Raw genomic sequence first — 19,981 nt, forward strand, 5'->3', positions numbered from 1 at the left:
TTTCTAATTGAGAATAATAGTTGAAAAAAAATGATGTTTAATGATTAAGTCACAAAAAATCAAATAAATTTATAAACTGATATAGTTTGATATGGTATGTTAGATTGTAAATATAATTTTATTGTAAAATAGAACTAATGTATAATAATATAAAACCATATTACTTAGTGGGTTTATTTTTATCGGATATCTTCGTAATTGTAACGTTTATCTAATGAGAGCTACTACATAGAATCCCCTCCTGGGACTCCTTAGCAGTCCTACACACTTGCACACGTGTGTGTCAATTAATTGACTAAATTGGCCCCGGTTCATTGCTGTTCCTGCAAACCCAGAAATCAAAATTGCAATTCTCGCAATTTTTCCCTCTCAGCACCCAACAATCGACGACCTCCTCCACCATCCACGGGATGGCCTCCTTCACCATCCACGAGTCACATACATACTCCATTGCCCATCGACGACCTCCCCTACCATCCATGGATTCGCAATGCTCTTCTCCTCCACTGCCCATCGTTGACCTCCTCCACCATCCATAGAGTTGCAGTGCACTTCGATCTCCTCCATCATTGCCGACCTCCTTCACAGATAAGGAATTGAGAACCTACAATAGAATAAATCAGAATAAATCATATGCTCATGTTTTGGGTATGTCAGGTGCTTGTGTTTGTGTGGTTGTTTTGGGTGCTTGTTAGACTTTGAATTGGACCATATTGATCAATTGATTCTAGCTTCGAGTTAGACTTCAGATTTTCTGCTTATCATGCTTAACGTAATTTATATGTTCGTTAAAGAGTCATCGTCTATTTAAATGTTTGTGCTCATGTACCTGCACTTTTTGCCTCGACGTTCTTTGATATTTATTTGTTTTCCAATATATCATTTTCGCCGATGGTATCGCTGCATGTTTGGGCTAGCAAGCGGCCTTATGGAACCTTGTCTTTACATGTTAAAAACCTTTGTGTTTAAGTTGAAGACAAAGAATCACCTACTTTTAAATGTAGGGATCTATCATGCTTAGCTGTCTACAAATTACGACCACCATATGTGCTATTTCGACACTAAAAAGATCCATCTATCCACACAAAGTCTTCAATTCTATATGTATGTCCTCCACATGTTCTTGTGATGTGGTTTAGGAAAACTTTAATTCTGGCTTCTTGAACGGTATCTTTTGTTGAGGAAAAAAACTTTAGAAAAAGGAGTGGGCTGGTCCCCCAATTTTCTTTGAGTTCAACCTTTCAGAAAAAAGCAAACCTGAGTCTAATTTTATACACCAAAAATATGCTTGTAGTATCAATCTTATACACTGAAAATTTGCATATAGTATCAAATTATCAATTCCCCTGATTGTCATTTTATTTTAGTATCAAGTTTGTAAAATAAAAACTATAATTTGTTAAAAACCATGTCTTCCCTAGGCTTGTGCTTTGTGATGTTAGAATAAGCAAGTGTGGTTTTTTGTTTGGAACAAAAGTTGTATTTCCCGTATCAAACTTCTATACTTTTTTTTTTTTTTTAATTTCATGTTGTGCTTTAATATATCAAGATTGTTCTTGATAGAGAATTGTGGTTTGAATAATGCATTGCAAAAATGTGTTTATGATTCTTAGACTTATGGCGAGTTTGAGAAATCTTGAGAGGTGTTTTTTGGCACTTACAATTTGTATGAGAATACATGGCTTCAAAATCTCTATAGTAAGCAAATGTAATAGGTTTTTGTATACCTGAAATATACATTATGGGGTTGGGATGAATACAACTTAGAGGAATGAGAGCATGCATGCCTTTTTTGATGAATTTGTATATTCAGGGATTACATTAAAAGAATTTGTTGATCAGTTTGATAATGCACTGGGGAAGAAAGTAGAGAATAAGATGACAATAAACTTTCACTCATTTAAGGCTACAGTCCCATATATCCCATTTACCCGTGGAGAAGAAATTTCAAGAAGTATATACGAATTCTAAGTTTAAGGAAGTAGATGCAGAAGTAATGAGAATTATCTATTCTCATTGTATTCTCATAAAAACGAAATGGGCGATTATAACATATCAAGTTAATGATTATAGGCAAGTTGAAGACTACATCAAACGATCAACTTTGCATGCATACTTCAATGAAGATGAGTGCGAGGCAAAGTGAATATATGGACTATTTGAGATGAGATGAATTATATCTAGACACATTCTTGCAATTTTTGCCACAAGGGATATCCGAGTGTTGCTAAAAAGGTATATTATGGATAGGTAGAGGAAAGACGTTAAACGTAGATATGCTAAACGTAGATATGCTTTCATTCAAAATAATTACGATGACTTGAGTGGTAAACCAGTTGCTAATAGGTACTCTAGTTTGATTAAAAATATATATATGTTATGAAATAGTTACAAATGCAGCAGAAAGTGAAGATAAGTCTATGGATATGGCACAGAAGTTACATGCAATGAACTTGATTTACACTAAAACAAAGCCCCAGCTCATAGTCGTAGTACCTAGTAATGAGGGTATTGATGTTGAAACTAGAAGTTCTAAAAAAGTGGAGTTCTAGCATGGTTAGAGGCAAAGGGAGGCCCCCATCGAAGAGGAAGCTGGTACCTCCAATATAGAAGGTTATAAAGAGGAAAAGTAAACAGACTGAGCTTGGTGGAAAGAGAAAGAGAAAAGATATATTTAATTTGTTTATCATACAATTTATGCAAAGTTTTTACTGAATATTGAAAATTTATTTATGTATTGAATTGTAGGCAAACTCACCTTCGATGGATGTATTGAACATGAGTGGCACTGCAGTCACAATAGATGAGGTATTATTGTCTAGCACACAATTAAGTGTTAATACACAGGTATGCTGTAGTTCCATGCAATTTTATTTGCTTAATTTGCTTAATAATGCTCGAGGTTTTACTTATCAATTTTACACATCGCAGGTGGACTTTCTACATCATGGCGCTGATTAGGATCATTGAGAGCAAGTAGTTTTGGTGCATTGATGATCAGTTGTTTTTGGAGAATTTTGTAACTTGGAAAATATCTCTATATGTGAATTTTGTAGCTTTGCAACATGCCAGTATGGGAGTTTTTGTAGTACCTAAATGTATTGATTGTAACTTAATGTGAATGTGAATTATGAATGTACAATATATATTGATAGTGGCAGATCTATATATTGCATGGCCCCCCCAAAATTGTTTCAAAATTTAAATAGCCCCTAAATTTTGATCATAATTTCATGTATATAGAAATTGGCCCCTCCAAAAAAATTTATAATTTTCTTATTTCTATATATTTTCTACAATTTTGTAAAATTTCAATATACATCGAAATGTCTCTCTCAAATTTTTTCCTATAACCCATAGATTTTGTATAATTTCTATATATAATCTATTGTTGAGGATGTAGCCCCACTAAAATTAAATTAAAATTAAGATTAGGAGAAATAATGAACTCTTAACATTGACCCCAAAGTTTTTTATTATACAATATCAAGTGTCTTAATATAGAATTCAAAGTGAAAATATAAGAAAAATCATTTAAAACTAATGATTTTATATGAAAAATGGTGGAAATGATTTATCCTCTAAACTTCATTGAGTAAAGAAAATTTTATTTAAACTCTCAATTGCAGCATTTTATGAAGACTTGCTATGAAGAATGAGAGATGACATTCCAAAAGATCACTTGATCATAGTTTCTATGAAGAAAACAATTTCTAAATATTTCATATTTATAAAAATAATAATGAATGAATATTATTTTATGAAATACTGTCATCATAAATCTAAAACAGACATTAAGTTGTATTTTTTAAAATTTTATTTCTACATTCTTTGAAAAATTATCGAGATGTAGTTTTATATACAGTTATGCTTTATGATTTTGTAATATTTTTTCATTTTACATAAACATCTCATGTAGTAGAAAAGTAGGCCCCCCTAAGAATAATTGCTCATTCTGCCACTATATATTGAACTTGTATCATATGGAGGAGTTATTTTTCCATTTGAGAATATGGTGCATGTTAGATTAGTCCTAACCATTATACAAATCTGAATGTCACTTACAAATCTAAGTGTAACATTTTATTTTATGGTAATATACAAGCAGCAGTCTCATAGTTGAAAGCCAAACAATTAGAGGAAACTCTTTAAACAAAAAAGCTATCTTCCATTAAACTCATTTGAAATTGTCTGAGACACATTACACGTCAACACTCTAGTACACGGTAGGGTTACATTGAACTCCAAACACTAAAAAACTTGAAAAATTCTATAAATCTATTAACAATATACAAAGAAGTCCCTAACACAAACTTAATCCTCCATTGATCTTGATCATAGCAACCACTTCTCGATACATAGTGGTTCCCTCTAGGCCGAACATCAGAAGATAAAGCAACATGTCGTTAATCAAGGACGGGCCAGGCCTGAATCGCCATATCATTGTTTTAGGCCCTAACTGGCCTAATGCATTAATATGGAAAGGGCCGAACGCTTAATTTAAGCCCAATCGTTAATTTCTCGGGTCGTTTGCTATCGACCCGAGCATCCCAACGTAATTGCCGTGAGTAGCTTTAAGTACTAAACAGCACGGCGGTCGAAACTCGGAAGTCGTAATAAGCCCTTGAATCCTTTACGGACTTCCCAGTTAGATTTCAATGAAGGACAACAGCGTCGACGACACAGACAAGCTAGACAGTTCGGTGCAAAACAATCCGACGCGACAACGACAACAACACAAAGAAGACGAGGAGGATGGGTTACAGCGGCTTCTGTTACCTGATGCTCGCGACCTTCCTCTCATTCCTCCCTCTGCCGTCGAATCCAACTTCGTTTCCTACTTCGCTCCAGGTTCTCTTCCCATAGACGGCGATAAGTATTATGCATTTAATTTAATGAGTAAAAACCCTTTTATGACTCGTATTTAACTTGAAAGTTCCGCTCAACTTCCCCATGTTTTAGTCTGGTTAACATGTTCACCGATTTTTTGTCGAACCTGGCAGATTTCATCAAGCCAGGACACGACCAGTACGTTTACCGTCATGCCAATGGGTGAATTTCCAATCTTCTCTCTCTCTCTCTCTCTCTCTCTCTCTCTCTCTAAAAAATCAACTTTCTGTTATTTATGTTTAAAAAAAATCTCTTTCTAGATGTTAAATTAGAGGTTCCATAATTATGATGGTTTGTTTTCTTCATTAAAAAAAAGACTCTGTGTAATTGGCTTGGCTCCGACGCACGTGGCATTTAAGGATAGTGGTGGTATCACGGCCGTAGATTTCAACGTTGGGAGGTCTGATCGCAGTGTAATTAAGGTCACCGGGAAGCGCAAGAAGGTAATAATGTCTATTTATCAGTGCGTGTATCTGCAGAAATTAATTTACTGTATATTCAAGATTACCATTTAAATCCTGGTTAATATTTTGAGTTTCTTTTTAATAATCAAATTCATAGAAGAAATTGAACGTGTTTTTTTCCCCAATGATTGGGAGTCAATTTCGAGATCATTTGAAATCACAGATCACTCTCAGTAGCAGATACTAGAAAAGTTTCTGGTTGGGTAAATTATAATCTGAAAATGGCAAGATTATAATTACCCAAAAATGGCAAGATTATAATCTGAAAATTTCAAGATTATACAGCAAGTTCAAATCCCCTTGGGTGCAAACAATCTCTGGGAGCCATCATAGACTCGGGGATTTTCTCCTTAATTATCCGAGGTACACTTGTAGGAAACTCCTTGCCGAGAGCTTGTATACCCTCGAGATTAGTTTGGACGCTGTTCTTGAACACCCAGTGCCAATAAAAAAAAAAAAAATTAAAAAAAAAAAATCTGAAAATGGCAAGATATGTTTTGAGTTTCTCATGTTTAAAGCAGAGTAAAAAGTGACTGAATTAGGGAATTCTTTATCGTTTTGATACAGCAATTGAGAGGTACACATCTGCTGTCATTTAAATGACATAGTTATATTTATAGATTTCATGAATTACAGAGGCTTAAAATATAAATATGCTTTCAGTTTCTAGCTATTCAAGAATAGGGTATAGTGGTATACTATAGCTCCTCCACTATAACTTGACCCAGCATCTGGGTTAGCTGTGAGTTGTGACCAAATCTTAAATCAGCTTTATCGTCAACTTGACACCATTCTTCTATCCTGCTTCTGTTTACATATTAAGTGTGTATAATTGGAAAAATGTGACTACTTTGGTAGTAATCTCAATTGAATTGAGTCAATTTCAAGTTACTAAGTGCTTCCTTAAAGGCTAAATGGGTTGAACTGAAGTTGTTAATATTGGTGTATTGGTGGCTCAGCTACAGTGTCCCCTATTGTGTATCAATTTTCAGTAGAATCAAATTAAGTGGCTTCAAATATATACAAAATGCTTTTTCAGGGTAGTTCTTTTTTTCAATATATTTTGTTTCATGTATCTCTTTGAACCTTATGCTTGATTAAAGTTGGAGATGTTCTTATGCAGAATGCGCAACAGTTTGAACCCAACACAGCTTTGTGTAAAGTTTGCACCAATGATGGTTCTTATATAGTGAGGTAGAAATCTGCATCTTTTAACTCCCTTATCCCTTTTGGGGTGCTTCATTTGTATTGGCTTCTAAGTTCTTTTCAGGTGAAGTTAAAAGTTGTATTGGCTTGACAGATGTTGTGTGAAAGGCTCTCTATTGGAAGTCAATGATAGGTTAATCAAGCTGCCAGGTTTGCTTCATTCATCGGTGAGAATAGTTAATACCCTTTTATTGAGTAATCATATTATATCATGCAAAATATCACAATAAATCAGAGTTCCTATAGTGTAATTAATTAGTATAATATCTCTGTCTTCAACTGTCTGGACACTTTAAGGGGAGATTTGGATAGTGAGTTGAGATGAAAGTTGAAAGTTTAATAAAATATTGTTAGAATATTGTTTTTTAATATTATTATTGTTTTGGGATTTGAAAAAGTTGAATTGTTTATTGTATTTTGTGTGGGAGTTTGAGAAAGTTGTAAAAATTAAATGAGATAAGTTCAAAGGCTTTTTGTATCCAAACCTCCCTTAAATCCTCTAGTTTTTAATCATGTTTCATTTTACATTGGCTTTCATGTAGGATGATTTTCAAAACTTGGAGCCTTATGCTCCATGTGAAATCACCACTTGTCCCAAAAGCTTAAGCTGATAGGAAAATGTAAATTTTATTATTTATTTTATATCTTAACACTCCACATCATGTGTGGGCCAGATTCTCCCTTAATGGGTGGCCCAACTCATGGAATATTTAATTAAATAGGGTAAAGTGTAGAGTCAGGGTTCAAACACAGGACCTCTCATCTGATACCATGTGAAATCACCATTTGTCCCAAAAGTTTAAACTGATATGAAGATGTAGATTTTATTATTTATTTTATATTTTAACACTCCCGACTATTTCTTGCTTCAAATTGTGAATAAAAGAAACAATAGCCAAAAGTATATGATTCCCCGTTAGCTCTTTTGAGTCTTTCATGATCTATACCTATTGTACTAAGCACACATAAGTTCATAAGTTAATGAGACAGAGCTTATAAAAAAACAGTACCAGCAATAAATTTACCTCTTTTTTAAGACAATATAAACTATGCAGGCGTACATTTGTCCTATAACAAGTAAGAGAATTTGTTGGGACTGAGAAGGTGAAGGCCAAGTACTTATACATGATACGATGATCTTCAGCAATGGTATTTGGGAATGTAACAGTCCATGGAGTTAAAAAAAAAAAAGGCAAGGCAGGAGAATAGTGATAGTGTGGGTGAGCTGTTAAAAATTGTCTTTCATATTCTAGATAATAAAATGACCAGTAGTTTGCATCTAGTAGTTGGCTTTCTATATGGTAATTAGGGAGAATGATCTATGTTTGACTGTTTGTGTGTACTTGAGATGTATTGGTAGACCATATGTGCTTCCATAATAGATTAAAGACCTCTTGGATGCACTTGATTGTTAATCTAATCACATGCTAATCCAATGAAGTAGAATGAATTGGTAGGTTTGGTTGTCTGGAAAATTATCTAGGAGCTTGTAAGGCAAAGGATAAGAAATTAGTTGATTTTGACCTGTAAGAAATAAATATTTTACCGGTTGGATGAGAAGTGGTGGAGGTGGTGGCCTTCTAGGATTGGACAGTTGTCATATTATTGTGATGATTGAAAACTATGTTGATGGTAGAGATATTGAATTTTTATAGGTAATAATAATTTTATTAGAAAACGGAGAACCTCAAGTACACAGGTTGTATACGATTACAATCTGTCCAGCTAAAGAACTGGCTGATCTGGTCATCTCACATTCCTCTCGTGATTTTCTGATAAATTGCCTACTACTTTCTATTAAAATAGATGGTGATTTCTTGATTATCTTTTGCATGAACATATTACCTAAGCCTTATATTTCTCTTTCCACAGTAGGTTACCTCATTTGAGGACATCATCATCAGGCACCTCGCCATTGACTGCATTTAATTGTTGTTCTTGTTTCCATATGCAAATGATTTTGGTTCTTCGTTTTTCTAGTGACATTTATGGCACATATTGCTAGTTCATAATTTAACTGCATCGGCCTTTTGTCCCCCAGGCAGATAGAGAAGGATACGTTGCCATTATCATGCCAAAACCGGCAGATTGGCTCAAAGCCAAGGGATTGTTGCTGGGCCTCGAAGCATATAAGAAGTTGAGGGATTGTTAAGTCATTGGAATGTTCTGTTAGTTTACAGAGTTGGGAAAAATGAGCCAAGACAAGTGTTGCCCCTTGTAAGTGTATTTTGCATTTGTGTGCCACCTCCTCGATTTATCTGAAGGCCCTGCCTGGTAAAGCTCACCGTTGGTGATGAGCTTCACGGCGTTAATGTTTTTGATATTTTAAATCTTTGTGGGGGAAGCTTGGTTTTCTTCTTGTTTCTCTGTGTTTTGTTTAATTATTTTGTTGTGAAATAATCTATATGAAAGTAAGTAGAGCTAAGGTTGGGGATTCTTTTATCCGGAAAAATAAATATGTAGGTTGGAATTAGCAGAAAATCTTTTGATTTCTGAGGACCTACAGATAATGACACATCCATATCACTACAGTAAGTTCGGGTGCTAATACGATTCCAATGGAATATATAGCAATTGAATTCTAGTAATTCTGGGGTGCCAAGTGTCTAAAATTTTGGTTCTCTCTCTAAAATTTTCTCTCTGTACACTTTGAGAGAAAACTCTTTCCTTGCGTAAATCACCATTACAGTAACTTCTATGGGGAGTTAAGGTGTTGGTTTTAGATTCTAGTTTTCAATGGGATTCTTGAGAGAACTTGGGATAGAATCAAAATTGTTTATTCTTGCTAAGGTAGGCAGACAACTATGTATTATTGAGTGAAAATGGAAGAATGAACAAGAGCTATGGTTAGAAGAAAATACTGTATAGTGGCTGCGTAAGACAATGGAAGTATGCCTAAGTGGTGAGCAAAAGGAAGTCTATAGCACCATCAGGGAGGGGCATCGACGTATTCTTGCTCAGAGATGTGTCAATGATAGGAGAAGATTCATTGTGGTGTTTGTGTATCGGGAGGATAGAAAGAAAAGCTCCATTATCATTCCGGAAGGAGAAGGGAGAAGTGGATGCAGGAGAATGAGAGAGGTGTTGGAGGAGTATGTTATGGAAGGGCAAGGAAGGGCTTTCGGCATGCATGGAAGCGCTCAGCCATGGAAGACAGCTATGAGGTAGTACAAGGAGACATTGGTCTAAGACGGAATGAGAGGTGGCGTGAAAAATACTGACAGGAGATGGCCTCGAGCCACTCATGGTGTATATTTTTCAGAAGCAAACAGTGTGGGTGACAGAGACGTGGGGAGGAAAATAGAAGAGTTGCAGAGGCAGGTATGGCAACTGCAGCGGGAGATGACTGAAATGAGAAAGGTGATTGGGCGAAATAAGGTAGGGGATATAAGTGAGAGGGGCTAGAAGGGGTTGGGCCAATAACAGAGGCCCACGGGTAAAGGAAAGGGGAAGGAAAAATTGGAGAATGGGTTTAAATGGAGACAAAAACCTGGTCTAAAGATTGGGCCCCAACCTAAGGCCCAGACATACCTTCATGGTCTTTCCGAAAGGGGCTTAGGAACTCAACAACCAGGCCCCAGCCCAAGGCCCACAAGCTTGAATCAAGCTCAACCAACCAGGAGATGTGATGGGCCACACCCTCAGGGCCCATCCGAAAAAAGCCCGGACCCCCAAGCCACGGCCCTTGTGCCGGTACCTAGCCCTGAAAGAAACACGGCTCAAGAGAGAACTGAGCCTCGTGCTCCATCGTTGGAGCAGGTGCGACGGTTGCTGACGCAGGGTATCTCGTCGGAGGTAAGTCAGAAATTGCCGATGCCGACGGTGGAGCTCTCGGATGACAAAACGCCTGAGTGGGGTGGCCGGAAATCCTTGACAGAAATCCCAAATCTTCCTCCGAGACACTCGGGTTATTCTCTTTTGCCGGAAATGGGACAGACCTCGTCGACGGGAGGATTGATGACCTTTCCAATGGTGGAGGTGCCGAATAACCACTCCATTTTGTGTTTGGAGACTGTTGGGCTGTCGGCAAAAGAGGATGGATATTCGTTAGGCTCTGATAGTGAGGAGTTGGGGTGAAATGATGATGAAATGCTCTTAAGGCATTCTTAGGGTTGTTTAGATATCATTAGGGTGAAAGAAGGTTGAAGACACTTTTCATGGAGAGGGAGTTCAAGAGATGGATGCAGCCCTGATCATTTTGGTTCCTTTACAGATAGATGAGGAAACGGGGAGAGTGTAGGATGAAGAGAGTGAGCTAGTACCTTTAAATTACTTGAGTCCAGAGCAGCCCAGGATTTCAGATTAGGTCTTTAATACGGTAAAAGATATTCAGCATTTGGTGGGATTGAGGTGTGAAGGTTATGAAGAACAGTTTATGGCCCTACTTATAGTAATTGAAACAAGCCATCATCAACATAGAAAAGCAGAGTAAAAAAAACAAAAAGACTTGAGGAGGTTAAGGTTCGGTTTGACCATCAAGATTTCTCATCTCAAACATAAAATTCTCATTTCATCATTACAACTTTCCCAAATTCCGATACAAAATATAATAAACAATTCAACTTTTTCAAGTCTCAAAATAACAATAATATTAAAATATAATACTTTAATATTTAATCTTAAAACTCAAAATTCTTATCTGAGAAATCTCAGTGGCCAAGTAGAACCTAAATTGGTCCATGAATTCGGAAGGAAGTGCTAGTAAGGAAAGGACCAAAGGGAAGGACTTGGCATATTCCAAGTGAAACCAAAAATTATATTGTGGAATGTCCGCGGGTTAAACGAGGACAGTAAGCGTCTATAAATAAGACACTTGCTGCGCGAGTGGAAGGCGAACATAGTGTGTTTACAGAAGACAAAGCTGAAACTTATTAGTAGAAACATGGTGTGAAATATATGGAGCTGCACATATGTAGATTGTGTATACTTGGCAGCCAAAGGGGCATCAGGTGGTATTCTAGTGATGTGAGATAGAAGAGTAGTGGAGAAAATAGAGGAGTTTGTAGGAGTATACTCGGTAACTTGCTCTTTTAGAAGCGTGACATGATTTTATGTGGGCTTTTGCAGGTGTATATGGTCCTAACCTAGACCATGAGAGAAGATTGTTATGAGAAGAATTGGTTGGACTACATAACTGGTGGGACTTTCCATGGTGTATAGGTGGAGACTTTAATTTAACTAGATTCCCAACTGAGTGTTTTGGAAATAGAAGAATTGAGGCCAGCTATGACAGAATTTTCGGAATGTATTTTTTATTTGAATCTAGTGGATTTACCACTAATGGGGGGTGCATGTACCTAGTCCAATAATCATACATGGTCTAGATTAGATAGATTTCTAATCTCACCAGAGTGAGAATGTCATTTCCCAGATGTGTGGAAAAAGAGATTGCCTCGTTTGAGTTTGGATCATTGGCCAATTTTGTTGAATTGTGGAGGGGTCCAAAGGAGGCGTAGGTCCTTCAAATTTGAAAATATGTGGTTGAAGGCGGATGGATTTGAGTAAAAGGTCAGACAATGGTGAACTTCATATCAGATACAAGGAACCCTTAGTTTCATTTTTGTGGATAAATTGAAAGCTCTAAAAAAAGATCTAAAGATATGGAACATACAATCTTTTTGAGATATAAAGGAGCGTAAAAAAAAACAGAGAGCTGGAGATCCAAGGTTTGGAAAGAATACAAGAAAATCAGCTCTTAACACAAGAAGAAATAGTTGTAAAAAAGGGGTTGGAAGCAGATCTGGAAAGAATAGTAGTTCTTGAAGAGACATCATGACGTCAGAAGTCAAGAGCGTTATGGTTGAAAGAAGGAGACCGAAGTACCAAGTTCTTCCACAGAATAGCTAACTCACATAGAAGATATAACAACATTGAAATGCTGAAAATTGATGGAGTGGAGTGTTGGGATGAGTAAGTGAAAAACCACCATGTAGTAGATTTTTTTTGAGCAATTACTTTCTGAACAGGTGGGTTCGCGGCCTAAACTAGAAGGGCTTGGTTTTGATTTCATTGAACATAATGATGTAGACCGACTAGAGAGGCCTTTTGAAGTTATGAGGAAAATGGTAAAAGACAAGGTGCCGGGCCCTGACGGTTTCTTGATGGGTTTCTTTCAAACTTGCTGGGCTGTATTAAAAGATGACCTCATGAAGGTGTTTCAGGAGTTCTACTCAGCGAGAAAGTTTGAAAAAAGCCCTTAATACTACTTTTCTCGCATTAATTCCAAAGAAGGTAGGGGCAAGGGATATTAAGGAGTTTCGGCCTATTAGCTTAGTAAATGGGGTTTACAAGTTTATTTCCAAGGTGCTAGCAAATTGTATGAGTGAGGTAGTGGGGAAGCTTATTTCGAAACCTCAGAATGCTTTTGTTAAGGATAGACAAATTCTAAATGTGGTTTTTATTGCGAATGAATGCCTAAACAGTCGGTTGAAAACTGGCGAGACAGGGATTATATGCAAGCTAGATATGGAGAAGGCATATGATGCTTGCATATAATCATGTCAACTGAGAGTTCCTTCTTGATTTTTTGGGGAAATGTGGGTTCGGAGAGAGATGGTGTTCTTGGATTAGGTGGTGTATATCAACGGTGAAATTCTTCGTCTTGATAAACGGAAGCCCAACTGGTTTCTTTCGTAGTACACGAGGTTTGAGATAAGGAGATCTGTTATCCCCTTTACTCTTTATTATTGTGATGGAGACACTGAGCAGAATGTCATCAGTCTTGGTTACGAATGGGTTTCTAGCTGGTTTTAATATTGTCTCTCCGAATAGGGGACTTGTTAATGTCTCTCACTTGTTCGCAGATGATACTTTTTTCTTTTGCGAAGCAGATCCTAACCAGATTCGAATTTTAAAGGCCCTTCTCCTTTGTTTTGAAGTAACTTCCGGACTAAAAGTCAATTTGGAAAAATTCGAGATGGTGCCTATTAGACATGTTCGACATATTAGATAGTTGGCTAGTATATTGGGATGCACGACAGCATCTTTACCCATGACTTATCTGGGACTTCCACTAGTGGCAGCCTCGAGAGCGGCTTCACTGGGACTCAGTTATTAAGAAAGTGGAACGTCGGCTAGCCGGATGGAAGAGATTATATTTGTCAAAAGGTGGATGGATTACACTAATAAAGAGTACTCTTTCTAATCTACTCACCTATTTTTTGTCATTGTTTCCTATTCCAGCAAATGTTGATCTTCGGTTGGAGAAACTTCAAAGGGAGTTCTTGTGGGGTGGACTAGGTGTGGAACAAAAATTTCATCTTGTTAAGTGGGAAAATGTATGTAGCCCCATCTTGAACGGGGGTTTGGGCATTAGAGATATGAGAATCTTCAATCAGGCATTACCAGGTAAATGGCTGTAGAGATACCATAAGCAACTTGACGCCTTGTGGAAGACGGTAATAGAAAGCAAATATGGGGACCTATGGGGGAGTTGGTGTACAAAAGAAGTGAGAGGAGCACATGGAGTGGATTTATGGATACATATAAGAAAATGGTGGGAGATCTTCACTCGTTATACCCGAATCCGTTTAGGAGGAGGAACCTGTATTAAGTTTTGGTATGACACTTGGTGTGATCATGTGGCTCTAAAGGAATCTTTTCCTTCATTATTCATAATTGCAAGAGATAATGATGCCTCAGTAGCTGATGTGCTGGAAAGATCAGGGGAGCAAATTCAATGGAACATCAACTTCAGTAGGGCGGCACAAGATTGGGAGATGAGCAGTATTTAAGCTTTTTATAACTTTTTGTATTCTATTAAACCGGATAATTCACAAGATAGTTTATGGTGGATACCTACAGTTAAAGGTACTTTTTCGGTGCGCTCTTTCTGTAAGTCTCTTACCCAAGAGACACCTATTTAGTTTCCATGGTGAAAGATATGGAGACATAAGATGCCACCCAAAGTAGCATTCTTTGTGTGGACTGCAGCATTGGGTAAGATTCTTACAACTGATAATTTGAGAAAGCGCAGGGTGATTATCGCAGATTAGTATTGCATGTATAGGAAGGGAGGTGAATTGGTAACCATATCTTAATACATTGTGAGGTAGCGAGAAGTTTATGGAATGAGGTTCTTGGCAAAATGGACTTGGCTTGGGTTATGCTGGAGACGGTGGTCAGGGTATTGGCCAATTGGAAAAATCTGAGAGGAAATCAACAGATAAAAACGGTGTGGAAGATGATCTCTATATGCATCATGTGTTTATGGCGAAAGCGCAATGACAGGACATTCGAGGACAAAGAGAGATCGATGGAGGATTTGAAAGTTTTTTTCTTTAGAACTCTTTGTACTTTGACCATAGCGGTTGATTTCAGTGGTTTGGGGTTACATGAATTCCTTATATCCATTGATCATACCTAGAACTGGTCACTAAACTTTGTATCAGGCTTTTGCCTTCTTTTGATAATATAATTATTTTACTTATAAAAAAAATAAAAAACGTAATTCACCTCTTATAAAGCCATATTTTTTTGGCATTATATTAATTACAAAAGAATGAAAGGCGTAGAAATTAGCGCTTGAATAAATTGAACTTCAGTACTGGAACTCTTCCTTGGTGGTGAATAACCTTTATTCCACAGCAATCTTCGTAGTGTCATCCACCAAATGTATATTTCAGTATTTGCACGTTTAATATCTATACGTTCATTGGTGGGCCGCCATTATCTCTTGAATTACAAGACTCCTGGACCTGTTTATTGTGAGAACGCACAGGTAGATGTGTTCTTCAAGCTCTTCTAACTGCTCCAGAAAACTTGATTCATGGACATGAAACTCCCTCACAACCTCCTTCAATATTTCAGATTTTCCATTTCTAACACACACATCAGCAACAGCTTTCCGGTGCTCTATCTCGTCATTTAACCTCTTGACCATCCGGCTCATTGTATCGAAATCATTGATCAATATGTAAACCGCTTTGGCGGCAACATCAAGTTGCACACTAAGTCTTTCAGGCAATCTTTTCTTGAGCCCTCCACAAGCCCCCTTCCTTTTCTTCCAAGATAAACCCAAGGAAAAAGCAAAAAGCGCTGGGGCTGCCACGATTCCAACCATGCCATGGAGTGCACAGATTAGCAGCAGAATCAGAAGTGCGCTCTGTGAAATAAAAAGAGCAGTCCCACAAACCTTCTTCCAAATTCTACGGAATCTGTCTCTCCTTTTCATCTTTCTGTATTTTAACGTTAGCCTCTGGAGCAGTATCATGTGGCCATCACGAATGTCACGAAATTGTACTGCACCAATATTCAATAATGGGTTTTTCAACATTACAAAGGCAGCAAGCTCGCTAGAAATAGCCCGGCATTGTTTATCAGTGTAATCATGATCTGCAAGATCATGCACACTTCTGCTTAGCTTGATTACCCTCTTGATTTTCTTATAATTAGCACGTGTTTGATGGATGCTTTGAAGGATTAGTTCACAGACATTACACGCTTCTAAGCTGGCTTCAAAAAAGTCAATTAGAAGGTGGTGTAGATTCATGTCTTCCATCATTTCCACTAGGGTTTCTTGACGTGGTTCGAGTAAATATTGGGAGAGATGCATAGAGATAGGAAGAGTGGACGACGATGAAGAGAGATTGCTTATAATGCTTGTACTTCCCAGCTGACCTTGAGCTTTGTTCCATATTTCCATGTAAGACTTCGTTCTGAGAGCTTCCGTGTATTCTTCATTCACGCTCGACTTGCTTGACAAGCTATTGACGCTAATTTCCTTTCGAGATCTGCCTGAGGCCATAACGCAAACTAAAGTGAACAGAGAATATATATCTATAGAAAATCTTGTATACGTGCGTGTGTACGTGTTATTCATCAGATTCCAAAAATATTTTTTAGAATATTTTGAACCCTCGAGATTAGATAGAAAGATTTGATCGAAGAACCTTTTGAACGGGAAAAATAAGAAGAAATTAATAAGATATTGAGAAGCTAACCTTGCCTTCCAAAGGGAGATTTCAACTCGGGCCAACCAATACTATTAATGCTTCTCATGTTCGGGATACGATAAAAGAAAATAATAAGAAGAAACTGTGAGATCAAAATGAAGGTGCGAGCTAGTTGCAGGTTCTATCTGGATTCTTGTCTCAATCAAAAACGGCTAGGTTATGGCGTCTTTGGGTATATATATAGAAAGATTGTTGATATATATTAATCAAGCACCGCCTTGATTGGTTATGGCTTTCGCCACACGTTAATGTCCCTCACACGGTTAGTGTTCTCTACGTGTCAAATGCCTCGAAACAAGGCAGATATTTCATTATCGAGCTGTATCATAACGGAGGAAACGCAAGAGATCATGACAATTGTTAGATGAAGTTCCCTCTTAATTTCTTGCACCTAAAAAGGATATATATATGTAGATAATTTCCTTAGTTTTTCTTGTTTTTTCTTAGGTAGATGCAAGCTAGGGATCTTTTATATATAGCTAATTTTCTGTACCTGGTGTTCTACATTTTAAGCTAACAAATTAAGACTTTCCGATAAAAGTTCTAGATTGTTTGTCATTTTCAAATTAAGAACTACGACAAAGAAAAAAAAAAAAAGAGAGAGTGAATGTTGGTAAGCAGGTGATCGATCAGATTTAACTGACTTGATGACTGGGGAATGCGTACCAACGTAAGCTCATGACTGCATGAATCACCCAAGATTCTAATTTAACGCGACGTTAATATTTTTTAATCCATAAATAAAATTTTATTGATTATAAGAATATATAGGCAAAAGCTTATGTATACACTATACGGGACACTAATAATTTAAATTAACAATTAGCATGCAATAGCTGATGATCAATAGGTCATGTCACTTCACACAGAATTAGATATTAATTGATCATATCCCAAAATTATACGTACGGTCGTAATATTACCAGCAGGCCGATATATACAATTATTAGTACATGAATATATATATATATATATATATATATAAGTACTGGATTTATATATTTCTCTAGCAAATTTCTTGCATTTTGCTAAAAAGCGACTGCATAAATAAATTTAAATCGCATTATAAATATATATACAAGTTTAAATTTTTTTAGTTGGATCTATATACATATATATATATATATATATATATGAGAACTGCTATATTATATATAAATAGATTATACAAAAGTAAACTTATAAATTAATATAGTTTTATAGGATACGTTAGATTTATTTTATGATAAAAATAACATTATAATCTAACGTACTATATTAAGTTACATTAATTTGTAAATATATTTTTTATAATTCATTTGTGTTTAAAGTATTTATATATATACTAAGTGGGAGTAACGTGCAAAGCACGTTTATCTAATTTTATGAAATGATTATTTGTAAAAAATAATATATATTTTATAAAAATTATTGATGTCACTTAATAATTTAAGGCATATTGGAGAAAATAAAAAAATTAGTTCAAAATATCATATAATCCAATACATGTTTATAACATCTATAATTTTAGCAAAGATGTATGCGAAAAATTTAATAAAAGTCTAACACAAACGGTAGTTTAAAATATGTGTCGTTTGATGTTTGTATTATAATTCATCAATTTATGTCATCTTGTAGACAATCAATAGAGACAACATTGAAATTCTTATTTTGCTGTTGTTTGAGTCAATCAGGGACAACACAAAGTTAAAACATAATCTTTTTATAAAATTTGTGGTATAATATTTTCTATATATAGCATATATATAAATCATAAAATATATTTTGAAATTGTTGGCCGAATTTACTCTTTCTTGATTAGCTCAAGAATCACGGCCTTTGTTACGTGCCTATCAAAGCAAGCCTACGTATAGAATATGACTTAGCGGAAGCTACGTCCTACTATCATGGAAAAAAAAACACTTGATTAAACACACTTGTATTATATATTATATGAGATTTTTAAATTTGGAATACTCAATAATCTGAGTTAATGAAACGTATAATATATGTATATTATATTTAGGGATTCACATCTTATGCACCTAATACGTGTATATGTTAAGGAGAAAGAGAAAAATATAATAACTAATCTTTAATTACTTATTATTATATAAACTATTAAGTATTATAATTATTGAGATTAATAAATCATATAACAATATTGAATGCTATCTCTCTCAATATTTATGTCTTCATTTTATGTGTCAAACCGTTAAAACAAACGGTGTTAACTTTAACGGAAAAACAAGAAAAATCGTTAAAACAAGATTTTCTATTTCATACACACTTTTTATATATAGAAAATACTCACGTTTTTCTGTCAATAATTAGTTAATATATACAATGAACATTAATTTGATTTTTTAAAAGAAAAAAAAAAAAAAAAAAAAAAAAAAAAAAAAAAAAAAGACAACATGTTTTGTAAAAATTAAAGAGCAAATATAGATAAGGTCGCCATCAATTAACTTCCACCTCGGTAAACGTCTAGGAATTAGCACATATACTTTTAACTGTACGTATTAATTAATTCTGTAAGAAAACTTTGAAATTAAAATCCTACGCGCATGCTGGCCAGTAGCTAGCGCTGATCAGTATAAGATCATTTTTGGGTGCGTGCAATGGTCGCATGCAAGGAATAAGTAAATATCTTAAAGGGCAATATTACGTACAGTCGTAAAATTATAAATATCGTATAATCGTTTTGAAAAAAGTGGAATTTATGATTAAAAAATTAATTTTTTTTTCATGTGAGTCTCATATTAATTTATTTTTTTCAAAATGACTGCACGTCACTTATACAACCACGACTATAAATATCATTTCTCATATCTTAAAGTTTGGCAGGACGAAAGCTAATTCTTTTGATCTTTAGCTCATAATTATGATAATATGCATGCATGGACGACGTTGCTTTCGATCGGACCTAAAACTAGCTCTTAAATTTAATAAATCCTTGCTTACACTCCTTGCATATCATGTTTATAACATCTCTTTCAAACCGACACACAAACTATATCTAGTCTCATGAGGCTATGATTTAGCCACCTGCCCCTTCTAGATATATGTGGTTTGGTTATACTTAATATTATTGCTAACTAGTTTCCTCATGCGTAATATATGTCTATAATTTATTTATCGTAAAAATAATTTTCATGGAGCTCTGCAGGAAGCGTACGTAACATTAATTCTCCATGCATACACGGTCCACGTATCCACCACGTACGCAGCAATATTAATCCTTTTATCTCTCACGATATTTCGGGATTTAAACATTAATTTCCATGATGTTTCTAATGGATGGTCTGCATGCCTTTTGCACATCCCACTTGTCTACGTGAGAAGGATACCGCGAGTTCTTTAAAACAACGAACTAATTAGACTAATTGGCCTGGTTTTCGAATTAGAAAACCGGCCTCCAAGTTTGCACGTGGCAGGAAATTAGTAAGGAATCAATTGGTAATTTGGTTGTTCGTTCGGATTGGGATT

General features: G+C 35.8%; 2 protein-coding genes and 1 long non-coding RNA gene across 6 annotated transcripts; 2 read left to right on the plus strand and 1 right to left on the minus strand.

Moving 5' to 3' along the window:
* The first annotated feature begins 310 nt into the window (after nucleotides 1-310).
* Nucleotides 311-3,091, plus strand: LOC122317106. Of its 2 annotated transcripts, XR_006244377.1 has the most exons (3): nucleotides 311-648; nucleotides 2,749-2,847; nucleotides 2,932-3,091. It is a non-coding gene; the product is annotated as an uncharacterized LOC122317106 (long non-coding RNA). The 2 variants fall into 2 exon arrangements; XR_006244376.1 differs by having other exon boundaries at nucleotides 311-2,847.
* A 1,495-nt stretch (nucleotides 3,092-4,586) lies between these two features.
* Nucleotides 4,587-9,041, plus strand: LOC122317435 (protein Abitram). Of its 3 annotated transcripts, XR_006244467.1 has the most exons (7): nucleotides 4,587-4,851; nucleotides 5,004-5,052; nucleotides 5,207-5,333; nucleotides 6,478-6,548; nucleotides 6,655-6,727; nucleotides 7,616-7,780; nucleotides 8,602-9,041. XR_006244467.1 is itself a non-coding variant. In XM_043134534.1 (6 exons), exons 1-6 carry the CDS (start codon nucleotides 4,659-4,661, stop codon nucleotides 8,699-8,701), a joined length of 609 nt encoding a protein of 202 aa, XP_042990468.1. In that variant the 5' UTR covers nucleotides 4,587-4,658; the 3' UTR covers nucleotides 8,702-9,041. The 3 variants fall into 3 exon arrangements, 2 of the variants coding, with proteins under 2 accessions (XP_042990468.1, XP_042990467.1); XM_043134534.1 differs by lacking the exon at nucleotides 7,616-7,780 and having other exon boundaries at nucleotides 8,606-9,041; XM_043134533.1 differs by lacking the exon at nucleotides 7,616-7,780 and having other exon boundaries at nucleotides 4,588-4,851.
* A 5,848-nt stretch (nucleotides 9,042-14,889) lies between these two features.
* On the minus strand, nucleotides 14,890-16,692 carry LOC122315096 (UPF0496 protein At1g20180). The gene is made up of 2 exons (XM_043130859.1): nucleotides 16,502-16,692; nucleotides 14,890-16,295 (listed from the first exon to the last, which is right to left on the minus strand). Exons 1-2 carry the CDS (start codon nucleotides 16,557-16,559, stop codon nucleotides 15,211-15,213), a joined length of 1,143 nt encoding a protein of 380 aa, XP_042986793.1. The 5' UTR covers nucleotides 16,560-16,692; the 3' UTR covers nucleotides 14,890-15,210.
* Nucleotides 16,693-19,981: the final 3,289 nt, after the last annotated feature.

This window comes from Carya illinoinensis, chromosome 7, assembly GCF_018687715.1.
Source record: "Carya illinoinensis cultivar Pawnee chromosome 7, C.illinoinensisPawnee_v1, whole genome shotgun sequence".
NCBI lineage: Eukaryota > Viridiplantae > Streptophyta > Magnoliopsida > Fagales > Juglandaceae > Carya > Carya illinoinensis.